The 26,689-nt window shown below is 38.3% G+C and overlaps 1 protein-coding gene across 6 annotated transcripts in view; it reads left to right on the top strand.

Moving 5' to 3' along the window:
* Positions 1–26,689, top strand: part of ttc28 (tetratricopeptide repeat domain 28) — a 152,902-nt gene that overhangs the window by 23,198 nt on the left and 103,015 nt on the right. The window contains exon 1 of one of the 6 annotated variants that reach the window (XM_084935949.1): positions 18,808–19,151. The exons of the other annotated variants lie outside the window; for them this stretch is intronic. Within the exon in view, the coding sequence (XP_084792075.1) occupies positions 19,125–19,151 (27 nt within the window). The 5' untranslated portion in view covers positions 18,808–19,124. Of the gene's footprint in view, positions 1–18,807; positions 19,152–26,689 lie in introns of those variants that run through there. 6 annotated transcript variants of the gene reach the window in all.

Consider the following 26,689-nt stretch of genomic DNA (forward strand, 5'->3'; position numbering starts at 1 on the left):
CATAGCGTCACATTTTAGTCAGGTTGGCAGTGAGACGGGGCTCTAATGTGACGTATAGAGCAGGGCGATATGACCAAAAATATTTATCACGATATACATCTGAAAATTTGCAATAACGATATAACTGACGGTATAAATGACACTAGACAAAATACTTTACAACTCCACAACTTTATTAGTGCAAAAAAAACCACCAATGTATTTTCACTTAAACAAGCAGCTGTTTTTTATGTGCATTAAAGTTATATAAAAATTTTACAGTGCAAATGCAAATTCCTTGCTGACAGTTTAACCAAAAGGCATTTCCAGTGGAAATTGGCCGACATATCCTCAGCATAACCATGTATAATATCCACAAAACTTAAAAAGAGGTTATACACCTCTAAATTGTGCAGTTGTTTTTGTGATGTTCTGCTGTAAAATCTAAGAGACTGGCAGAATTACTCTACCGTTTAAACTAGTTTACTGTCCTGAGAGCTGCAGATGAGGGATTTAATCGATTTTCCTTGGTGCAGCAGTGCATGGATTTCTTTAAACTTTATCTTTTAGGACTGTCTTTTATGCTGATGTAGCGACAGTTCTGGTACTCTACCCATGTAATTTAATTGTTCCTTTGTCAGTGCCATTCAACTGATATAACACTCAGATCATTTAAATAACCATTTAAATAACATAATTGACATAAGCCAACTTTAGCTTAAGTCAGTGTCAGTTTGATTTCTTTGTAATCAACTGGTCAGTAAATTGGTTGGTACTTGACGTCACAATGCTGAGATGGGGACTCTGGTGTGCGTAACTTAAGCCAGTGTCAGTCCACTCAGTGTTAAATCAAATTTACAAAAGGATTACTAAATGAGATATATGTAAAATAAACATATTTGCAACAGTAAAATAGTGTACAGCTACGTGTCACCTAAAGTGTCATTTCCTTGTTTTTTTGTCTTGGAATTTTTTTCATTGGAATGTTAAAGAGCAACACAAAAGCTGGATATTTTGTGTACCTTTAACCCCTGAGCAAACATTTTTTACTAGACACGCATCTCATAAGCCTGGATGCTACATCTACAGGGAGTGCAGAATTATTAGGCAAGTTGTATTTTTGAGGAATAATTTTATTATTGAACAACAACCATGTTCTCAGTGAACCCAAAAAACTCATTAATATCAAAGCTGAATGTTTTTGGAAGTAGTTTGTACTTTGTTTTTAGTTTTAGCTATTTTAGGGGGATATCTGTGTGTGCAGGTGACTATTACTGTGCATAATTATTAGGCAACTTAACAAAAAACAAATATATACCCATTTCAATTATTTATTTTTACCAGTGAAACCAATATAACATCTCCACATTCACAAATATACATTTCTGACATTCAAAAACAAAACAAAAACAAATCAGCGACCAATATAGCCACCTTTCTTTGCAAGGACACTCAAAAGCCTGCCATCCATGGATTCTGTCAGTGTTTTGATTTGTTCACCATCAACATTGCGTGCAGCAGCAACCACAGCCTCCCAGACACTGTTCAGAGAGGTGTACTGTTTTCCCTCCTTGTAAATCTCACATTTGATGATGGACCACAGGTTCTCAATGGGGTTCAGATCAGGTGAACAAGGTGGCCATGTCATTAGTTTTTCTTCTTTTATATCCTTTCTTGCCAGCCACGCTGTGGAGTACTTGGACGCGTGTGATGGAGCATTGTCCTGCATGAAAATCATGTTTTTCTTGAAGGATGCAGACTTCTTCCTGTACCACTGCTTGAAGAAGGTGTCTTCCAGAAACTGGCAGTAGGACTGGGAGTTGAGCTTGACTCCATCCTCAACCCGAAAAGGCCCCACAAGCTCATCTTTGATGATACCAGCCCAAACCAGTACTCCACCTCCACCTTGCTGGCGTCTGAGTCGGACTGGAGCTCTCTGCCCTTTACCAATCCAGCCACGGGCCCATCCATCTGGCCCATCAAGACTCACTCTCATTTCATCAGTCCATAAAACCTTAGAAAAATCAGTCTTGAGATATTTCTTGGCCCAGTCTTGACATTTCAGCTTGTGTGTCTTGTTCAGTGGTGGTCGTCTTTCAGCCTTTCTTACCTTGGCCATGTCTCTGAGTATTGCACACCTTGTGCGTTTGGGCACTCCAGTGATGTTGCAGCTCTGAAATATGGCCAAACTGGTGGCAAGTGGCATCTTGGCAGCTGCACGCTTGACTTTTCTCAGTTCATGGGCAGTTATTTTGCGCCTTGGTTTTTCCACACGCTTCTTGCGACCCTGTTGACTATTTTGAATGAAACACCTGATTGTTCGATGATCACGCTTCAGAAGCTTTGCAATTTTGAGACTGCTGCATCCCTCTGCAAGATATCTCACTATCTTTGACTTTTCTGAGCCTGTCAAGTCCTTCTTTTGACCCATTTTGCCAAAGGAAAGGAAGTTGCCTAATAATTATGCACACCTGATACAGGGTGTTGATGTCATTAGACCACACCCCTTCTCATTACAGAGTTGCACATCACCTAATATGCTTAATTGGTAGGAGGCTTTCGAGCCTATACAGCTTGGAGTAAGACAACATGCATGAAGAGGATGATGTGGACAAAATACTCATTTGCCTAATAATTCTGCACTCCCTGTATATGTATATATCTGTGAAAAACGCAGAGTCTGAGCATGACTGTGTACTCTCTGACTAGCAGTGGTCAAAATAAACATTAAATCCACCAGTCTGTACAGAGAAACTGAAATGAAAAAAACAAAAACAATAATTGTACAACAACATAAATTAAGGTGTCTAGATTTTTGTGTTATTGCTAATAATATTCTCTTTATATCTACAGGACATATAATCTTACTGGTATTATGTTGTAGTGACAAACATATGACGAATGCTTTCAAGACTTAATTTTGATCATTTGTTGTTTTCCCAGCATAGGCTATTAGGCAAACAGTTCTGTTTTATATAAACATAATTTTGAGGACAAAGACTTGCCTCAAAAACAACATCATCTTGAATTTTCTAAACCAGGGCAACACCGATAACAAGAGGCAGCTCTAAGATGCGAGAGTGGACGCTGTCTGTGCAGTGGAGGTGGATAAAAGAGAAACAACAGCAGGTGAAATACCTGCTGTGGTTGCAGAGAAGAAGCAGATTAGACAGCTATGTGTGCGTGTGTGTGTGCGTGCGTGCACAAAGAAAGGCAGTGTTTGTGGCCATGTATGGGAGCAAAGATGAATTGTCTCATTTGTGGTGGGTGCCGGGAGGCCACACAGACTGATGTAGCCACTCTGCGGCAGACTTTATCTCACACTCAGACTATGTCCACACTAAATGCTGACAAATTTAAACACCTTTGTGTGTCAAACAGGGCTCTGTCCACAAGAGTGTTTTCAGAATTTGCTGTAAAATCTCAGAACCATAAAAAGCAGCATTCTTTCTCTCTTTCATCAGTTTTGTTGTGTTTTTGTTATATGTCCTACATGTTAAAATTACAGATTTACTCTGACACTGGTATACATTTGCAGTAAAAGATAAAAACGTCAGTGTCAAAATTATGAATAAAACAAACTTTTAAGTTATTATACTAGCAATAACCCATCCTACTGGCCCATTTTGTCTTCAAGTGGTTCATTCCAGATTTAGTGTCAGCTGAAACAACAATTAAGTTATATATGGGTGATATATGTTAAACATGACATGTGAAAGAAACACAAGTGGAGGTAAATAATAATAACACTAATAAAAGGACAGTTGTCAGTTAGAGGCGATTGTTCAGGTTAGTTTTTTACTCTAGAGCTTAATATATTCCTCAATAGTCTGACAGCAAGCCTTTTTTCCCCTTTGGCCTAGGCTTAGCTGTACATCAGTTGACCCCCCCACTTCTTCTTCTGCCTTTAGTGGTCACCACAGTGGCTCGTCTACCTCCTCTGTTGCACCAAATGCCTGCATGTCACATCCATGAACCTCCTCTGAGGTCTTTTTCTTTTCCTCCTGCAAAACCTGTAGAGGTGGAGTATAGAGTCGCTGAGATCATACCTTCACCTTCAGTCATGCACACAGACACTGTCCAAGATTTCCTCACATTTATCAGCCTTACCATTCCCCTTGGATGTGTGCAAAAAAGATCTAGATGTTGTGTCTCTTGATGATATTTTCAATGCAGCTGTTTATTTTGAAAAATGAGGAACTTTGTTATGAAACCTGCCAACACAGAAGTTGATTTCTTAGGGTGCAGGTGAAATATGTTACTAAATATTTAGAACCAAAAATTAGATTTCAATTGACTATGTGCACGTTAGCATATGCTACTTCCGGTGCGGAAACTCCTGTGGGGAGCTTTGTTTCCGGTGTCCTATTCGCGCCTGGTTTACGGTCCAAAACAAGTTAAGCAAATGAATGAATCAAGCGGCGATTTACATTTCTATAGATGTCTTGGGCATTTACCCAATATATCTGTAAATGATGTTCATCGACTTGTCGATATTTTTCCCCCGTGCCTCAGAGCAAAAGAGAAAAGGGATTCAAATGTTATATTTCTCAGCTGTCCCTCGTTTATCGCGGGTGTTATGTTCTAAAAATAACCAGCGATAGGTGAAATCAAGTAGCCAATTTTATTTTTTGACGGTGCAAAACGTTTCGTGGACATACAGTACTGCAGTCACACTGCTAGCGATCGATGCAGCGATTCTGTACTGTACAGGAGAGACGTCACGGAGGAGATCGTCTGCAGCGATCAGGACGCAGGACACAATGTGACGTAAAAAAAAGCATGCAAACTTGCACTAAAAAATCCGCGAAACAGCGAGGTGAAAGGTGAACCGCGTTATAGCGAGGGACCGCTGTAATTTTGAAGGTAAGTCACAACATACCCTTCGTAAATACTAATGTATAGAAACCGTTACCAGCAATCATTCATTTTTTGTGTGGCTTTTTTCACGGTTTGTTAACATGCTGTGTAGGTGTGTACTTGACTAGCTGATATCGACATAACGGGGAAACATCTGGTTTGACTATTCTTCACCTGTAGTTTGAATGCTGAACATTTGCCTGTTTAAATCATAAGACCAGTCATTATACAGAGATGTGCTTCTGAATGTGGACGATGTGTCTTCTGCATGCAGTAATGCAGTTCTGCTTGTGTTGAGTGATGTAAACAACTGATCGATCTAAACGCTTTAAACATCAAAATTGATCATTAGATTTTTTTATGACACAACAGTGGTGAGTGTTCCCACCTTCTGCTCTTTGTAACTTAACGCAATCTTTCCGTTTTCGAGTTTTGGACATGATTTTGGAGTATATCTTCGCAGTAGCGATTGACCGCAAAGTAAAGCTACCGGAAATGCACAACCCCACATCCGGTCTCAAACCAGGAAGTTAGCATTGTCTCGTGCACATAGTCAATAATGCATAAAAGAAGCACAAGACTTTTATTTTGAAATCAAATACATAATATGAATGAATGAACCCAAATAAACAATGATTCTTTTGCAGCAAACATAATTATACCTTGTTGAGCTCGAAGAGTTTTCTTCTTCTTCGGCCATGTTCTCTTAATAATGCACACACTTGGTTGGTTGATTACTTTTCCCGTTTCTTTTATTGTTAGCAACACAGGAGGGAAAACCATACATTACTTCAGCAGTTCGCGCTTCGGAACACAAGGAACAGGAAGTGAAGTAATCTATAATCACCAAAATAAAATCCTTTTCAAACTAAAATGACAATCAGAAAACGTCTTTCACAACATAAGATAAATTAATATATTTACTCATGAGAACACAAATCTAACACCCCCTCTTGTTCTCATGCTGTTAACCCATAGCATCTTATGCATTTCCAAAGAACCATTTTTGAAACTTTTTGAGTCTCACTCTTGTAACTGGTTTTGTTAGTATGTCTGCAGCCATTTCTTCTGATGGACAGTGTTCAATGCGGATTTTCCCTTCATTTACCGCTTCACGAATGAAGTGATATTTCACATCAATATGCTTTGACCTCTGTCTGTTCACTGGGTTTTTACTCAAAGCAATGGCCCCTTGGTTGTCCCCAAACAGTTTAGTACATGTGTACCTTTTTCTGTCCATGCCGTTTAACAGTTGGATTAAGTACATGCTTTCCTGAGTAGTGGTTGCAAGACCAATGTATTCAGCTTCACATGTTGAGAGTGCCACTGTAGGCTGTTTCTTTGTTTTCCAAGATATTACTGGTCCCTCTTTAGTAAGTGCAAAACAGTAGCCTGTTGTACTGCGTCTGTCTTTTACAGAGGATGCCCAGTCAGAGTCACTGTAAGCAATTAGATCTAGATCCTCACTGCTTTTCTTAAAGATCAGTTCAAAGTCATTTGTGCCTTTTAGGTATCTGAGGACTTGTTTTGCCGTTACTAAGTCCTCTCTCGTGGGATGAGCTAGTGTTTGAGATAGTCTGCTAACAACCCAGCTTATATCTGGTCTCGTACACGTCATGGCATATATCAAACTGCCCACTATTTCTCTGTACTCTCTTGAGTTAACAGTCTCATTTGCATCACTTCCTCCACATGTAGTAGTGTCCGTTTTTAGTTCACACGGTGTGGATCTGGGTTTGCATTCAGACATCCCAAAGCGTTCCAACATTCTTTGAATGTACCTCTTCTGATTCATCCTGATTTCACTCTCTTTTTGTATAAACTGTATCCCAAGAAAACTGGATATTTTCCCCAGGTCTTTCATGTTAAACTTTGACCTCATTGTTTCTTTGAATGTGTTTAACAAGTTAGTATTGCTAGCCGCAATGATTAAGTCATCTACCCAGATGATAACCAGTAGAGTTTCATGTTCAATGTCCTCCCTGTATACACAGTGATCAGAAAGGTTTCTTTCAAAGTCATTTTGTTCAAGGTAGTCATTCAAGAGTTTGTACCAGTTTCTACCTGATTGTTTTAACCCGTAAAGGGATTTCTTTAATTTGTACACCAAGTTTTCTCCTGACTCTGTTTGCTCAAAACCTTCTGGTTGGTCCATGTATATTTCTTCCTCAATGGGAGCATGCAAATACGCAGTTTTAACATCCATTTGGTGGATAATAAGATCATTCTGGACTGCTATTTGCATTAGGGTTCGCACAGATGTCATGTTTGCTGTTGGTGCAAATGTCTCTTGGTAGTCTATTCCTTGTGTCTGGTTGTAACCTTTTGCTACAAACCTGGCTTTGAATATTTGTCCTTGTTCATTTTCTTTGAGGGCATAGACCCATTTTCCTCCAATGGTATTTCTACCAGTAGGTAAAGTAGTCAGTTCGAATGTGTCATTCTCTTTCAGAGAGTTGATTTCTTCTGTCATTGCCTGTTTCCACCTTGGTGCCTCTGGTGACATCAGCGCCTCTTTATAGGTTTGGGGGATTCCACAGGTTGCTCTGTAACAATAATCAACACTTACAGAAGTTACATTTGCTAAATCTTTGCAGTTAGATGTGTAATCCTCTAAATATTTAGGAGGTTTCCTTTCTCTGTTAGGATAGCACTCAGTTTGGTTTTGCTCATCACCCTCATTTCTTTCTATGTCAGGGTTTGGTTCATTTGTGTTGGTTTCCTCTTCTCTAGGACGTCTGTTCTCTGCTGCATTTTCATTTTGTTGTTCTGTACTTTCTTTTGAAGGCACTACATGCTCATAAGTCTGAATTTCTGTGTCATATTCATCAGTCTGTGTTTGTTGTTCAACAGTGTTCTTCTTGATAAATCTCACGAGTCTGTGTTTTGACACTTTTCCTGTGTGAGGGTTATAAACCAGGTATGCTGGGCTATTTTTACTATAACCCACAAATATTCCTTTTTCACATCTGGGATCAAGTTTCTTGTGATCATCTATGTATGCATAACAGTCTGACCCAAATATCCACAGTTTTGAGAGATCTGGTCTTTTCCCTGTTAACATCTGATATGGTGTACTTTTAGTCCTGTTACTGTAGCATCTGTTGCGGGTGTGCGCTGCATTTTGAATGGTGTAAGGCCATAATTCTTTTGGCAGCTCTTTTTCTAGTAAAAGACACCTTCCCATTTCAAAGAGAGTTCTCCATTGCCTCTCAGCTGTGCCATTCTGATGAGGAGAATATGGCGCAGATGTCTCATGCTTTATACCCTTTTCCCTTAAAAGAGACTGGAAGGAACTGCTTGTGAACTCGGTGCCATTGTCCGATCTAATGCACTTAACACTGCCGTATGGTGCACAGTCGGCTAGAAACTTTGCTGTGGCCTCTGTGGTGTCACTTTTCTGTTTTAGAAAGTAAACTGACACTGCCCCTGAAAAATCATCCGTAAATAATATAGCGTATTTATGACCACTTTGGCCACTTGGTTCAATGGGGCCGGCTAGATCAGTGTGCACCAGCTGTAATGGCTCACTCGCTTTTGGGTCGCTTTGTCTGTTTCTGTTGTTAGTGAATTTCCCTTCTGTGCACACATTACAATCTAGCATCCCACTGCCTGTGATTTTCATGCCATCTACAACATCAGGTAGCTTTAACACATCGCTAACATTACAATGTCCTAAAATTTCGTGCCATGTTTTCACATCACAAGCCAGATTAACAGTGTCACAGGACATCATGTCATTGAATGATGTTTCATTGTTTACCGTTTTCAAATAGTAGAGTCTGTTGTATTCTTCGATGGAGAAGACTGTCCCATCTTTGTTCACTAGTTCATTCTGTCCCTTCTTGAAGACCACCTGTGCTCCATAGGTTGTAGCTGCCTTCACCAAAAATATGCTCTGAGGGTAGGATGGGATGAACAGAGCATCTCTCAGTGTGATGGTGGTACAGTGTCCTTGTATGTCCTGTAGAGAGACGTTGGCATCTCCCCTCTTGAGTGCGACGTTGTTTGTTCTGGATCCATCAGCGAGCTCCATGTAGTGTTTCTCAGGATCAAAAGTCTCATCAAACTTTATGAACTTGTTCTTCTCCGTAATGATGTGTGAGGTAGCACCACAGTCCACCATTAGTCCTTCTCTTATTATGTCAGTAGGCAGAAGTCTTTGACTAACTTTAAATACAAAAGTCTGCTCTTCTTTCTTGTCCTCTTGTTTTACTACAGTTAGTTTCGCATCATCTCTGTACTTGGTTTTTCTTCTACATGTCTCATCACTGTGTGTCGAGCTTCTATGGTAGCTACACCACTTAGGTGTTCCCTTTTGGCGACAATCTTTTACAAAATGTCCTCGGTTTCCGCATCCATGACAGGTGATTGATGTTAAATCAACCTTCATCACATTATCCACTTTTACTTTGTTATCAAATTTCTCTGTTTCCTCGAAACTTCGTAGGTTGCTTTTGAACTGTGTGAATGTTAAATCTTCACTGCTTTGAGTTGTGTGAATAGCAAATGGCTTGTAAGCTTCAGGAAGCCCCTTTAAAATCATAGCGATAATAAGTCCATCACTGATGACTTCTTTTGCATTTCTTAGGGAGGTCACTGCTTTTTCAGCTCGGATGATATAATCTGTCACTGTCTCATCTAGTTTCTTCTGTAAAGACGTCAGCTCTGTGTACAGAGCGATGATTCTGGGCTTGCCTTTACTATCGTAGTGGTCACATAGTATTTTTAAAGCTTTTCTTCCGTCGTCAGTCGCATCTCTCATTACCAGTGAAAGGCTTTTATCATCAAGAAACTGTAGCATTCACCACTCTTCTCTGCATCTGGGTAAGTGGCTGATAATATAGTGTCCTTTAGGCCAATGATCCGCATGTGGCCGAGAAACTTTGCCTCCCAAAGTTCGTAACTGTTTTCGTCTCCGTTGAAAACTAACCTCTGCCATCTTCCTTCTGTTGTGTCACGCCTGGGCCCATAACCTGTTGAACTCGAAGAGTTTTCTTCTTCTTCGGCCATGTTCTCTTAATAATGCACACACTTGGTTGGTTGATTACTTTTCCCGTTTCTTTTATTGTTAGCAACACAGGAGGGAAAACCATACATTACTTCAGCAGTTCGCGCTTCGGAACACAAGGAACAGGAAGTGAAGTAATCTATAATCACCAAAATAAAATCCTTTTCAAACTAAAATGACAATCAGAAAACGTCTTTCACAACATAAGATAAATTAATATATTTACTCATGAGAACACAAATCTAACATACCTGACCCTGAGACATCAGTTGGGTAGACATCAACACACAAACACTAACGACTGCTACAACTAGTGTGGTTTCACCTGCAATGCAGTCAAAAAAAAGTCTCTACCATCTAGCTACTGTTGGAATTAATATTATTGCTGGTGCCTCTTGGGGTTCAGCATCATGCTAAAGGATACTTTGGCTTGCAGACTGGAGTGGTCAGGGATTAGCAGATGATCTGCTCTACTTCTCACTATGCTCTACTGTCACCCCATTGTGGCTCCTCATGGAGTGGTACTTGAAAGTATAAACTCAACATAGTAAGTGCAAATTTGTAAGATGCACTAACAGCTTTGTGACTTTTTTTTAACGAACATTTTCCTAATTAGCATAGTTGAGTCGGGGGTAGGGCAGTATTATGACACAGTGGCTGTTTGTATTTCACAGTCTCAGTTTTAGAATTGTTACAGCCTTATCCAATATTAGGACATCTGTTCACCTCTTATTCCTCAGAATTTCATTCAAACTTTCTGCCATATCAGCTACTCTGATGGTTATTGCACTGATTGGATGTCCTACCTATTAGTGATAGGTAGGAGGTGTACAGAGCATTAGTGGATGATTTTATGGCCCACTCTGGGAGGAATCATATTTTTCAAACTTCAGAAGGAAGATCACTACACAACTTGTGCCTTTCCAGGATCGGATGTTGATGAGGTAGAGGAGTACAAGTACCAGGGCATCTACATCAACAACAGGCTGAACTAGAAGACCAACCCAAGCTATGCACAAAATGGAGCTGAGCAGGCTCTGAGTCTCCAGGAAGCTGAGATTCTTATATGTGTGAAGCATTTTCGAGCACCCAGTTGTGGTGATATTGAGTTTATTTCAAGTTTTGAATATTTTGGCTAGTTTGCTAAGTTACTGAATCATTCGTTAAAGCTTGAGAGCGAGCTAGGACGGCAGGAGCTAAGCTAATTCAGCCCTCGGTAGGCAATAGTTACACAAAGACTATTGTGCAACTATTGTTATGCTAAGGTTATTCAGGAAAGGTTAGGATTTAGATATATACTGTAACTGTGGAATACATTCAGTCTAGTCTTACCACAGTAGTCACGTAATTATAATTTTTTGTTCGATAATTCATAGTTCCTTGATTCAGGACAGGCAGGAAGACTGTAGCAGTGATGAGTTCTCTCTCTTTCATTTGAGTTGTGGATTGTGTGATGGCTGCACTTACAGCCACACAGTGGTAATATCCACCATGTTAGTGTAGAGGCTTATACATAACATTGCATTCACATTTGTCTTTCTTTAAATATAGGAATTAATTTACAGGACAATAAATAACTGGTTTTGGTTTAGAATTAATTCACATACTCACATAACACTGCATTCTAAAATGCAGTCATATCATATCACACACTGTTATGTATGATTTAATCTTTGTTTTCTGAGTTACCTTTGTTGCAGCTACTCCAGTCCCTTGATTGAGATGCCAAGAGGTGGAAAAGGGGCGGAGCAAGCTTTAAAGGAAGACTGCGAATTGGTTCATTCCATAACTCGGGACCATGGGGGGGATTTGGAGATCATTATGTTAGGTTTAGTTAGGTTCTATGCGTTTCCCCCCCTTTTTGTGGACTGATCAGCCACTATTTAAGTTTCCTCTTTGTCTAAGGAGGTCAGTTTGTTTGAGTTATCAGTATTGTTGTCAATTTTGAGTAGAGTTCTGTTATTTTGACCTCTTTTATGGGCCCAAGATTTTAATTCTTTTTGCATGAGTTAACCAATTATTTTTTTGTGTTAAATAAAAATAATCCCTTTTTTTTGGACTTTAACCTGTGCCTATGTTTCCTTCGCTGCTCGGTCCATCACAATAGTTTATATTGAACTAAACAAAGAAGTGCTGGTCTTCTCACAACAGAATATCAATTTTTATTGATATTGATCATTTTCATTTTAAATATATTTTTACTATAGATTATATAATTGAAGTTATAATTTGCACTGACTACTTTGAAGAGAATTACCTTAAAACATCTGTAACTGAGTGCTCAACTAATTTCACAATGGATTAAAAACAGCTCAATTCTGCTCCCACATAGATCAGTTTACGTTGAAAGACAGCAGATTAAATCCCAGTGTTTGATCTGTGAAGATTCTCATCTTAATTCTTAACATGTAGTTGTTTCCAGCCTCCGTTCCCCTCTGTGGCTCTACAGGTCTTTGTGATTAACCCTTTAAGACCTACCATAGAACCAAGTCCGCCAGAGCTTATATTATATTTTTACATGTTGTAGAGCCATTTTTGGGAGCATTTCAAGTTGCTATACATCAATACAACCATTACAGCCTAAATTTTAATAATATGTATGCATTAAGTATATAATAATTACATAAATTGCAAAAAAGTGCAATAAACTACAAAAAAATTGAAAATCGTTTTTGTTTTTTTAACATATATTTCTAGTTAGAGAAATTTAAGAGGCTTATCCCTCAAAACTGTAAATACAAAAAAGTTGCACAAAATAGTTTCCCACCACAGGGAATTTATTTTGAGTGTCTTCATAGTTTTATTTTTGAAATACACCAATTTCTATACACTGCAGGAAAAACGAAAATAAATATTATAGTACAAATTTGCAAAAAAGCAGCATATGCATCAAAATAAACTATTTCCAGCAGTGCAATATGAGTCCTAAGCATCCCAGAAACGACACAGAAAGTCATAAAGTCAAACATAACTTTTAAAAACACCAGTATAGGCTCATGAGGCCTTGATGGTAAAAAACTACATTTCCGCAAAAATGACGTCACTTCCGGTTTCGGGCAGGTCATGGCGGACATGCGATAGTTCGCGCTGATGGACGTAGGAGGTGTTATGAACAGCTGATCGGATCGGCAAAGCGTGTTTCTGGAATATTATGTTTTTGTTGCTGCAAGTGCTTTTTATGCAGTTTTTGCAAAGCTATATGTGGAAGGAAACTGTGACCTAGGACAAGCTGATGGCATAAGATGTAAGTACAACTCCTTCGGTTTCATATGCAAAAAAAATTATTGCGCTAGCTCACGTGGTTGCAGTGCTACCAGGATTTAAAAATAGTTGCGCAAAACGGAGCGTGCCCGCTCTGACCGGTTTTAAAGGGTTAAGGGTCAGTACAAGCAGAACAGAGATGATCAAGAGACACATCCTAAATCTGTGTCTGCTAGTCCAGTACACACCAGCACACACACATCAAACCACTACATTCATCACTGCCAAGGTGTGAGTTTAGTAGCCATGTTGACTGTAGAAAGTGCTTCATCAAAATGACTTTCCTGACATATGGAGTGTGTAGGTGTGTGTTCATATTCCATGTATCTATTAGCGAGGTGATAGGTGTGTGAGTATGTAATGGCAAAGTGATAATGCCTCTGAGAGAGATTAATAAGATGGAGATTTGATAAAGATATGCAGTTTTCCTCATCTCTCAGCTCCTCTGGCAAACATTTCTTTCTGTGTCTGAAGAAAAGGTCAAGGTTCAAATGTCAGAGGTCACACTATTATCTCATGACTGAAATACTGCCAGGCAAGCCAAGGAGTCAGTTTGGGGGAGTTTGCTGTAGGTTACATTGTTGTGAAACAGTAAATGAAATACATGACTTACATATCATTTCATTACATTTTTGTAACAACAACAATGTGGCGCTGCAGTTCATGTTAATGAATTCATCCTTCAAATGCAATGCTATTTGCATACGTTTGGTTTTTTGTATGTGCCCTTTTGTCTCCTTTGTTTGCTGGTTGTAAATATACAGATATACGGTTTACAGTTTTCATAAAAAAACAATGAGGTTGGCACCAGCCATGAGCATAAACAACCCCCCCTCCAGACACGCACACACACACACACACACACACACACACACACACACTGAAAAATAGCTACTAAATTATTGATACCATCTGAGGCGTGGTGTGATTTAAGAGAATCGTGATTGCCTAATTCAATGGAAAGGCGTCATGTACAAGCAGAACATACATGTGTCTACATATGTACATGCAACACATTCCAGATCAAACTATTCTAACCTGAGTTTAAAGAAATTGTCTAATCAACCCTAACTCCTAAACCTAAACTATCAGAAATTGAGAATTTTGGCTTTTGTTTTCAGAAGTCTTTGCAATAACAGGTAAAAAAAAATTAAAGTAAACCTGAAATCAGCTGTATATTCAAAGGACAATCCATGTCCACGCAAACAGAAAAAACATATGAAAAAGGATGACACTGAACAGCAGAATGCCAGAAACACCAATTTGCAGTGTGCAGAGAAAGACACTGCCTAATCCTAAAAATAAAGTGGACCTGAAAAATAAAAGAACTAATCTCTCTTTTTGAAATGTAGTGAATTGAAATATTTTTTTAAGAAACCAAATATACTACTGTTCAACACTGGATTGGTTGAAAAAAAGGGAGATAGTATTTCTCCTACTTCTCTGCCTTGTTCTTCTTTTTGGTGATGATGAAACTATAGCAACATGACAAAATCTTCTTTCAGTTAAACCACTGCCAGTTGTTACAGATCCTGGTATGATCACTAAACCAGCATGCAGCACAACAGTCACACAGATATCCTCAGAGTGGACAGTCCCTTTCCCGCAGCTTGGCACATTCATTCCATGTAAAGCATTGCTGCTTTAAGAAAGATAGATTGTTGCATCCATGCAACAACATTTTGGGTGCAAGCATAAGGCACATATTGTCAGGCTTTATATTAACTGTACTTAATCCTCATTTGACACCTAAAAATGGATCTCCAAGCCACCGCTTTCTCTATAAACATATTTTTGTACAACACTAACAGCATGGACACGGTAACTGTATAACTTTAAATAAAAGATGTCTATTTATGTAAACCTGCATCCTTCCTAATGGCCCACAAAGGGTTCCTGTTATTAAAAGGAATATGTTTATGTAAAAATCGCACTTGGCTCCCTTGACCTCACTAAAAAAATTCCTTATGAGGTTATCTTCTTGATCACTCAAGTCTAATTCAGTATAGAATAATGTTTTGTTTGTAAATTATGCTCTCCATTGGTGTACAGAAGCACAACAAAGCAGGGCATGATTTTGGATAGGTCTAACGACTGGTAATAGTCGCTACTGTGAGTGTTTGTAGTCCTCATCACGTTTAGTAAAAAAAAACCCGTAAGATGATCGAAAATATCCACCTCCAGGCTTCACAAATGGAACCTTAAAAGAACGTGACATATGTGACATAACATTGGTAGTATTACTGTATTACATATAGTCTGTAGTATTTTGAATGCCGCATTAACTTTTAAAAACATCTAAATTGATTTTATAATGGAAGTTTGCCAACTGTAAGTAGTATTTCTGGCACCTCAAAGAACAGGTAAAGCACAGGTCTGTTTACATCTAGAGTGCAAAATTCCATCTTCCAACACATTTTAGCTTGTTAGCGAAAGTGCCACATACATTTTTGTCTGTGGTCAATTTATTCTAAGCTAAACTAACTATCACTTGACTGCAGCTGTATATAGTACTGCGCAAAAGTGTCAAGCCACCCCTCATTTCTTCTTTTCCAAAGACCCAGAAATTCTTGTAATTTTTAAAGTGGTCTTCAAAAATAGCTCAAGATCACTCGCATAGTACAATGTAGTTAAAACAAACCTAGATAGAAAAAACAAACACAGTAGAAAACTATCAGTCATGGACTGGCCTCCCCAGAAACAGGATCATTGTTGAACATTATTAAACTAATGATCATCTTGAGAGAGAACAGAACCAAAGGCAACCAGCATCCAAAAAGAGTTTTGGAATGTCCTTCAAGAAGCCTGGAGAACCATTCCTGCAGACTACTTTAAAAAATTAAAAGAGAGTGCAGACCGTGCTGAAGGATAAAGCTGGCCATACCAAATAATGACTTTCAACCTCATTAGGATGCACAAACTCTGTTTTTGCTTTGTATACTGTATTTCTATGTATGTGTACACATTTCAATCAATTACTGCACCCACTTTTATTTTCCTCACAAAATAAAAAGACACATCACTGCATTTATCATGCAAAGATCAGACATTTCTTGCCTAACTCTCAGGAAGAAAATATATATGAATGCTATATTACCAGAAATGCTAAAAATAAAGCTTTCCTTTAATGTGTGAGCTACCTAAACAGTATGACAGACATTCGAAGAGGCCATAAAAGCACTAGTAGTAGTAGCTCTATTAAATAGCAACAGAAAAGCTGGTATGTCAGGAGCACTTGTATAGTTTAAAGCTTGGTTTCTTTAATAGATAAGAAGGTTTTCAGTATTATATAAGAGTCATTTTGTCTTTGATGTTCACATCATCACAGCAGGAGTCCTTCTTTCCCCTCAAGGGTTTTACCTCAAACAGGGCACCAAAGAGTGAATTCATACCAGGACATGTCACTGACATAGTTATTGCCTTTTTCATATTGACTGTTGTTTTTGTTTTATACTGTAACAAACAAACTGTAACTATTTTTTAATACATATTTGCATAACTTACCTACTTTGATGAGGTTCTGACTTCTCTTTTGTGTGTGAGTTAGAGCTCGGTGTTGCATGGACATGTGCATTGCTAATGTGGTTATGCCAATATGTCTTCTGGAAGACCATGTGTTTGCCTCTACAAGTCCTTTTTCTGTGAGCAGAATGCAGATGACAGTCATGTTGTTTGACAAGGAAAGGGGATGAAGGCGTATAATGAAATAAAGTATTGTTTCCAGCCTCTTGCCTCGTTCAATCTTCAGTGTCTTTAATAAAATACACATGCACACACAGACACACACACAGACACAGAAACTTGTCAGAGCTTATATCAGTCACCAGTCTCATTTTCAAGTCCTTGAATTAGAATATAAAGTAATGTAATATTTTCTCCAACCTAGCCCTTAGGTATGAATGTCAAATATCAGATGGTGGTTAAGACTTTTAAGGAGAGGGCCAGAGACAGTTGATTTTTTTAACCAAAGTTAGTTGAAACACTTTTAAAAAGTGGAACAATTTTTAAAAGATTCAGTCAAAATGAGCTCAAAGAGATGAATACACAAGAGTGACTCAAAAAGCTTCACAGATGCAAAACAGACAAAAAAATTCAAAACATTAGAAAAATGACTCAAAACTACTGCTGTTAATGAGAGCAAATTATGACCAAATTGACTCAAAGTGACCGTCACTGCTGACTTAATACTATCAGAAAGGTGACTCATAACCACCTCAAATATACAAAAACTCTACAAGCTCTAACTGGAATTGACCAAAAAAATCACAAGCCACAAGAAGATGCAACCCCTCTATCATCCTCTTCTTTTGCACCAACCATGTCCTCACTACATTACGCTATGGCTTCTCAGCTATGTCCCCCTATTATTGTTACTACAGTGCTACATGTCATCCTTGTTCTTTAAAAATGGTACCAGTACACCATGGTACCAGAAGAATCCTATCACTCTCTGGGGTAGTGTTAAACAGTCTGTTTCAAAAGTCCTCTGCCCTCTCTCCGACACATCTCCATACCTCCATATGTATGTGTTTATCTGGAAAAACTGCATTTTCATTCTTTATCCTTTTCATAGCTTCCCTCACTTCCTCCTTAGTAATCCTCTACTTTTCCTGATTCACTTACTTCCCTCTATTTATCCTACTCTCTCATTTTCTGTATTCATCACCTCCTGAAAATACTCCTTCCATGGTAAATGGACTTTTCTACTCTAACAGAGCATTCGAAGTACAACTCACTCTCCAATGGACACACACTCGTTTTTATACTTACCTGCTTTCTATTTAACATTCACACACATTTGTACGCCTATGAATGCATAACAGAGCAACTTAAGGCTAAGTATCTTGCTCAAGGATACTGGGTATCCAGTCAGGGATTGAACCACCAACCTTCCAATTAGTTAATGAGCTGCTCTCCCTCCTGAGTTACAGCTAGAGCAAACCACATTTCAGCTTCTCATCTCCTCTCTTCACTGGTTAGCACATTTCCATTTCTCTCCTTAATCACCCTAACTTGCTGCACGTCCTTTCCAGCTTCATATCTCTCTGACTAGCCCCTCAATACAAGTACTTTTCTTCTTCTTTACTCCATCTATATATACATATCCCATTTTTTCTTTGCTAGCCTTTTTGTATACTTTCGATTCAGATGATATACCAAACACCCCCTTGGCACAGATATGTTATTCATTCTGCTGGGTATTTTGACCTACTAGTGAAGGTTTGGTGTTACTCATATGGAAGCGAGAGAACAAAACTCTTTCAGCTTATAAGTTGAGAAGAAAATATAACCACTAAACAGGCAGCACACTTGCCTTAAAAAACAAACAAAAAACTGATTTGTTTCTGTGAACTAACAGACATTGCAAAGTTTAATATGTAACAAGGAATTTATTTTAACTTATAGTTACCATTATTTTCACAATATATTAACAGATGTTTAGTTCAGTATGTGTTTTTCCCCCCTAAATGCAAAGTGGCTGCTTGAGACACAAATAAAAGATCCGTCAATTCGAACCTTCCTATATTTACTGAATGAATGCTTCACTGTGCAATTCTGGATGTAGGCTTTTGTAATCATATATAAAGCTTGTTAAGTGAAAACGCATCAATTTCTTTTACATGAAATCGTACGTAATACAGTGGTTACCGTGTGTGTGTGTGTGTGAGAGAGAGAGAGAGAGAGAGAGAGAGAGAGAGAGAGGGGCGGGATTGGATTACCCTCTCGGCTCTTTCGGTTCTTGGCTCAGTTGCGTTCTCGAAGCTGCTGGAGCTGCTAGAGCGCACAGATGATGCTGTGTACGATGACAGGACACACTGCACCAGGTGTTACTCCGTGGTTTCCAGTAACATTATAAAAGGGATTATAAGTACCTCACTTCTGCATCCGTCGCGTCTGCGCTTCTCCATCCGGCGGGTCCGGTGCGAGCCGGCGGAGTCAGTCTTTTAACGCGCGTTTTTGAGATGCCACATCGGCTGCTGTGACACTTGCTGCGCGTATCTGTCTTACAAATATGATGAAATGGCAGCCCAGGAAGAAGGTGAGTAAACTGTGGCTTGTAAGTTGACTGTACTCCAAAAGTTGTAGCGGAATGTGGCGGATGACTGACTGGCACTGACTTTGGGATCAACGGGACTATTTAAACACCGAGAAAGAAAACGCAGTCACGGACACTTTATTAAGGATAATCCATTAATAGCCCGCATTTCAGAGAGGCGCTGCAGCAATGTGTCTGTGTAGGATTATTGGAGGATTATGCACAAGATGAAAAAATTCCAGAAAGCTGAATGAAGTCCCAGTAAGCTTACCATCCACTACCAGAAACACTACGATTCTCTTTAGTAAAACCATACAAAACGGGCTTATAGTGGACAGCTGCAGAAGTACACGAGGCATATATATTTCTTACTTTTACTTAAATAGAAAAAAATACCATTAAGTCAACGTAAACATCATGCACAAGTAAATATCCATGCACTTTGTCTTGCACTTTGCATTCATCCTCTGCTTGAGAAAACTACTATGTATGACTGAAGCAAAAAACAAACAAACACCTCTTGCTTGTTGCCTCTAACTCTATTCCAGCCAAATGATTGGTCTCATTGTTATTAGCCTTTCTTATTATTCATGTTATTCCATATATGAAATTCTGTCAAATATATATTGACCACATCTCACATCTCTATGGAAGAACAGTTATGTTGCAATCATTATCTTAATTGTTTTATACAAAGCAATTGTCATTCAAAACATACCTTCTAAGGTACTACTCTTGTGTCCTTGAAAGGGGATATATATTTATACTTTTCTGGCATTTATATGGCACTTTTCTAATCTTGCTGACCACTTACAGCTTTTTCTGTCTTGAATTCACATTGACGGACATCTTACAGTCACCACGTAACTAACCATGGCCTCTGTTACCCATGTCCCTTAAATATACCAAGCATGAGAAGAAGGAAAGTCCAAGGAACATTTAACCAGTGCCCTGAGGTGATGGCACTAACATTAGTGCTACCATCAGCACATCACTGCTGCCAGTATACAAGGCAAATACAGAATGAAATTTATGAGAATATGTGACCTTTTACCTTTAAAACATTAAACATTGTCACCTGGAGATCAGCTCATTAGTGCTGGACGATACATCAAGGGTACTGACATTTACCTTCTCTGTTTTTGAGCGTGCAGGATGAAACCTAACCACTATGGCAATCACCCAACTTACTTTCAGTAGGCTCGCCAGAGGGTGATTTTTATACATCTTTGGTTGTTTTATATTTATTTTATTATTTGGTCCAACAACTATGGAATGTATTGGCACTGTATTTGGCATATTCATGTCTAAGAAGATGAGGTCTAATAACTTTAATGATCTTCTAATTTCTACACTATAAAAGCAGACTCGTTTTAGTGGCATAATACTTTTTGCCTTTATTGGATTGTCAGTGAAGTCAGACAGGGAGAAAGAGAGAGGGGAAGACACGCCACAAAGGACCACAGGTAGGACTCAAATCTGGGCTCCTGATCTCTGGCCATTCAGCATGTGGTTGCCTGCTCATCTACTGGTGTGCATAACTAGTATCATCATTGGCTTTTCTACTTGAAATGCAAATTAAGTGTGGCAAATTATTTTAAAATGAACATTATTTAGGTTGCTCATTTTAATATCAGCAAAACAGTGCACCAAGTTTTTCCTTGTGGATTGTAGTAAAACAGAGCTACCAGATGATGGAAATCCTCAGAATATTTAAGTGCTACCTTTAAGTACTAGTTTTTGGATAAAATAAGCAACCCCTATGGAAAAAAATGTTTAAGATAAGGCAGCTGCTGATATTTTAAAACCTCAATCTACTGAGTGGGTAGTGTGAACTGGCAAGGGATTCGATGCCTCACCAAATTTGTTTTTGGCTCAGAGATCACAGGGAGCGGCAGTTCTTCTGGAGAGAGTGTTAGCCCTGATCTCGAGGTGGTTGATCCAGCTATAAAGACTAGAGAACTCCCTGTGGGAATAAAGGCCAGACAGTCAGCTGTTAGGCTACGTTCACACTGCACGCGAAAGCGCATCAAATCCGACTTTTTTGATCCTATGCAACCCATATTCGATTATGGTATGACAGTGTGAACAGCACAAATCCGATATTTTCAAATCTGATCTGTGTCACTTTCATATGTGGTACTGAATCTGATACATATCTGATGTTTTAGAAAACGACTGCTGTTTGAATGGTCATGATGAGAGGAGACAAGGAACCAGAGAGTTATTCTGTATAATTCAGTGTATCCACTTGTTGTATGTGGTTTTTTAAATTGTATTTCCAAGACTATTTTTAAAATCTTCTTCACCATCTGTGTTTTATAGTCAAAGTCCACTGTTGTGATTAAAAAGTGAATCGCTAGTAATGTTAAAAAAAAAAAAAAAAAAATACACATGTGTATTTAAATCAGGGAAGGCGTTTACATACTGCTTGGTAAAGGAAGCAAGGAACACAACATGTTCTTGCTCTAATGAGCTTGTCTAATATCTTCTTTTTAATTAAATCAGTTTAAGTATGTGAGTCAAAGGTGGGCTAATCAAAATCACACTGATTCACATGGACATTGTTTAAGTGGATAATTTTATTCAATAAAAAATAATGTATTTGCTAATTAGCAAGCTTGTTATAATAAGATTATTAGCTCAGCTGCTTATGGAACAATGAGTTTTGACAGTTTGTCAAAAGAAAATGTAACCCTGATTTCAAAGAAGCTGAGTATGTGTAAAATGGAACAGAATTCAATGATTTGCAAATATCAAAAACTTATATTTTATTCACAACTGAACAAAGAAAACATATCAATTGTTTAAAGTGAGGAATTTTAGTATTTCGTGAATATTAGCTCACAAAAAGTTGGGATGGGGCAGCTGGAAGAGTAAGTGGCACTAAAAAGAAACAACTGAAGGAGAATTTTGTAACTAATTAGGTTATTGAGGAAGTGCATCTATGAGAGGCAGAGTTTCGAAAGTGGTTCAATCTGCAAAAAAACAGAAAGAAATTGTGGAACAATTTCAGGATAATGTTTCTCAATGCACAACTGTAAATACTTTGAATATCTCATTATCTAGAATACATACTATCAGTAAAAGATTGAGACAGCCTGGAGAAATCTCCGTGCACAAGGGACAAGGCCGAAATTCAATATTGGATGACTGTGATGTTTGGGCCCTGAGGCGGCCATGTATAAAATGCAGACATTCTGGCATGGGCACAGGAACACCTCTAGAAATCATTGTCTGCAAACACAGTTCGCCAACCCATCCACAACTGCAGGTAAAACCTCTGTCATGTAAAGAAGATGCCATATGTGAACATGATCCAGAAATCCTACTCCCTTCTCTGGGCCAGAGCTAATTTAAAATAGACTGGCAAGTGGAAAACTATTTTGTAGTCAGAAAAATGTAAATTTGAAATTGTTTATGGAAAATATGGACACCATTTCCTCCACACTAAAGAGGAGAGGGATCACACAGCTTGTTATCAGTGCTCAGTTCAAAAGGTGAGGCATTTCATATTTGAGCAAGACAATGCTAAAACCACACACTGCATGGCTTTGTAGTAGAAGAGTCCTGGGGCTGAACTGGTGTGCCTGTAGACCAGTGCGTCAAAACAGCTAATCTACTGATAGGCAATCGACAAAATATTGTGTATCATGAAATAAAAAATTCCCCCAAATGGGACATACCGCCTAACCCATATCCAAAAAGAGTGGAACTATAACAGTAAGGAGTCATATCTATAGATTAGTCATAGATTTTAAAGATATTTCCATCATGGGCATAGGACGCTGTTTTCATTTTATGAATTTTATGACTGGTGTCACAGAATGGCTGTTTTTTGAAAACTGTACTTTTAACTAGTGTCAACTTTGAACAAGAGTTGCATGGTTTGCTCTGTGATAGTTCCATGCTGACCTGACATCTCGCTGTGGTTCCCATCTTGAGTAGCCATCCTAACAGGCTGATGAAAACCTCTGTAAGATGCCAAGTCGACCACTTGTAGTGCATGCTGGCACTGCTCTAGTTTTACTGTACAGCTGTATTCTTCCTTTGATGGTCCTTAAAATGCTTTACTTGTTTCAAGGATGAATATTAAGGGTTACAATAAAACAGTAGTTGTTGTGATTAGGTGCTTTTATTTTGAAGAGACAAATGTTCTTATTTCTCAGAAAAAGGTATAGTGAATTAGGGCAGTCACTGTGAGATGAGCTGCAGTGTAATAAATTGGATCAGACTGGTGTTTAATGATGTAATATGCCATAAAATCAATATTCCCTTTCTGCTCAACACCACGTACCACAAATTAGAGCCAACTCATGAGCACAAACATGCAGACATATGCAAAAGTACACACTTTTGCAAATTCCTTTTAATGCACAGTTTGCTTGTGCAAGCCTGGACTTCTGGGTCATCTTATCTAAGAAAAGGAATTAAAATCAGGCTGGAAGGAAAGAAAGGGAAAAGCAAAATGGAGTTCAAAACAGAGAAATAAAATGTAGGCGATACAAAATTATGCAAAATCAGTAGCCAAGTTGAATCTGGACTGAAATCTGTCACTGCTGGAATCATGTGGGAAGAGGGGGAATTAAAAGGGGGATGAAGGAGGCAAAGGAAGAATAATGAATAATAATAATGATTTCAGCTGGATCTATTCATATATGTCTTTAGGTTTGTTTTTGAATATTCTCTGAAATATGCAATTACTTGGCCTCAATTGTCATATACTCTGGAGTTTTCCTTTAATGAGCAGGTGTATACACCACATACACACATTCATATTTGTCCTCATTAGTGTCTGATTTATGACCATTTACTGTATCCCTCCTTGACCTATATATTTTGAATCCACTGTGAATGTTTCATAATAGATGCTTAAAGCACAGCTATGTCAGAATCAGAATACTTTATTAATCAATAGGGAATCATTTATTGTCTAAATGAGTTTTTTTTTTTTTTTTTTTTAAAGTTCACAGAGAATTATTACCTACTCTGGAGTTCCCCTCTGCTCTTCAAGCTGCTTGTTTTTGTTTTTTGCAGAATGCATTAACAGTTTTGATCAATTCTTGCCACTTTATTTCCAGCAGATATTAAATGACATTTTATTTATATAGCGCTAAATCACAACAGCAGTCACCTCAAGGTGTTTTAAATTAAAGACTCTACGATAATACTGAGAAAACTTCAACAATCAGACAACCCCCTATGAGCAAGCACTTTGCGACAGGAAAAAAGAAACTCCTATTTAAAAGGAAGAAACCCTGGAAGGAAACAGTCTCAGGTAGGGGATTAAGAATAACTAGTCATTAAATGCAACATTTTAAGCCCACTTTTAGCGTGGCTGTCTGTCTCCTGAATGCAAGCTGGTTTCACAGAAGGGCCGGAAAGATGAAGGAAGACATACTAAATGCTCAATACCAATAGCAAAGTGCCAATGTTAGAAGCAAGCTGGAGAATGTAGTGGCACATTAAGAACCTAACAAGGCAATGTTTTTTGGCTTCAGGATCCGGTTTTGAACAAATTAAAAGGAGAGAGAATTTTGAACTTTAGTTTGTAAATTTGACACATACGTAATTTCATTAATGCTTAATTATGTTCATAACTATTCATAACTTTATTACTAAGCCTAGCCAAGTGTTTATTAAGAGGGTTTTTGTTTCAGTGGCTTCAAGATGTTGTCTCTGCTTTTAGCAGATGATGTTGTTGTAAAAATACCTAGAGTTTTATACTTTGTTAAACCAAAATGACTTTATTGTGCTATGCTATTGCTTTTGCAATTACCCCTGAGGTAATACCCCAAGCGATACCCAGGGTATTGTCATCACCCCACCGGGCTGGCAGTGGTTGTGGACACATGTTGTGAATGCGATAACTCAAGAACTAGGTGATGTAGGATACTGAAATTCATACAATTGATGCATCTACTGAAAATCTTGGATGAGTTGTCAGTGACGCAAATCTCAGTGACCTTGACCTGAATCCAAAATAAGAGCCAAAATAAGAGCTTAAATAAAGATTTAAAAAAAATCTGTCTTAGATTAAAGCACCACCATTGCCACTTTTTCCAAATCTTTGTTTTTGTGGTTTTCAGGATGGCATGTCCTCTTTGAAAACGTGCTGTGGACAGGAAATATTCATTCTAATGAAATTAACTAATTGTGCTGATTGTCATGAAATTGGGTCAGTTGTGTTCATGTACCAAAACAACTAACTTTTTGCAAGAATTTCATGTTTCTCTATGAGACTAACCTGGAAGTGAATATATCTTTCAAACTGATCGGGCCTAGCCAGTGGTATTAGACCTATACAAAAGTCTTGAATGAGAGTTGAAAGATTGGAATTCATGGGAACAGTTAGAGATGTCTCAGAGTAAGGAACTTCAGAGTAAAAAGCATTCTGAAATAAACACAACTAATAGACTGTACTAAGAATTAAGTGCATCACAATAAAATACACTGTAGATTCAATGTTTTACCCAGTACCATATGTGACTTGTGATTTATACTTGTGTATTTAGAGTAGTCAGAGGTGTATTAAATATTAGTGTCAGTTTAGTTTATTTGCCAGTCAGCATAACTAAGTGAAACAATGAATGCAGGTTAATTTCAGGAGCTCTACCGTTGGCTGACATACATGTTTTATTTTTTTTGGAATATAAAATGAGTGGTTTCTCTGTCTTGCTTTATCTCTCTCTCAATCTCTCTGAGACACTGCTATTTACGCAACAGGAGTTCATAAAACATTTCAAATTCTACTCTGCTTGGTCAGACTGGCAGGACTCTGGGTGTGATGTGTTTACTTAGAATGCTGCTAAGCTGCTTAAAGCTACTCTCCTGCCTCTGATTTAACACTTAGGCCTCAGTCTTTGTATAAGGGCTCACTCAGACTCTTCCAGACATACTCTTTGATAATCTCCACCAAATAATCACCACTGCAAGGCTACTGAATCTACATAGAGTGCCATTTTCTTCTGCAGAGCCTAATGATGAAAGCCCAGAGGAAACAGTTGAACAAAGGATAGCAGAGGAGTAGTTTTTGTTTTGTTTTGGGGTTTGTTTGTTTTTTACAGCTTCTTCTTTTATATGCAAAATATAGTTGTGTTAGAACTCACCTTTTCTCCTCTGTCAAACCAGTGTCCACAAAGTTCAGATCAGGAATCTTCCTCTTACAAGTGTTCGCAGCTGCACATTTTGACTGTGGAGTGTTACCTACTATTTTTTAAGTTGTACAACTGAACTAAAAACATCTGTGACTAAACATTCTTTTCTCATTATTAATAATTGTGACTAAGCGATGATCCATGGTTTCACTTTCTCTCCCTCTAATCCATATGCACTCTGGTACTGAAAGCTGTCTTTTAGTACCCTAAAAATAGTAAGTACAGTTTGGTACTCAACTGTAGAATGTAAGAGCAATGAAAACTTTTAAAGATGGCCCAAATTGTCCTGAAATGAACAGTGCGTTAATATGCCAGTCTAAACAGTGATCCTGCATAGAAAGGGGGTGAAAACCACCTGATATGCTTTATTTCTTTAATTCAGTT

This window comes from Perissodus microlepis, chromosome 7, assembly GCF_051167445.1.
Source record: "Perissodus microlepis isolate ML-2025 ecotype Zambia chromosome 7, ASM5116744v1, whole genome shotgun sequence".
Taxonomy (NCBI): Eukaryota; Metazoa; Chordata; class Actinopteri; order Cichliformes; family Cichlidae; genus Perissodus; species Perissodus microlepis.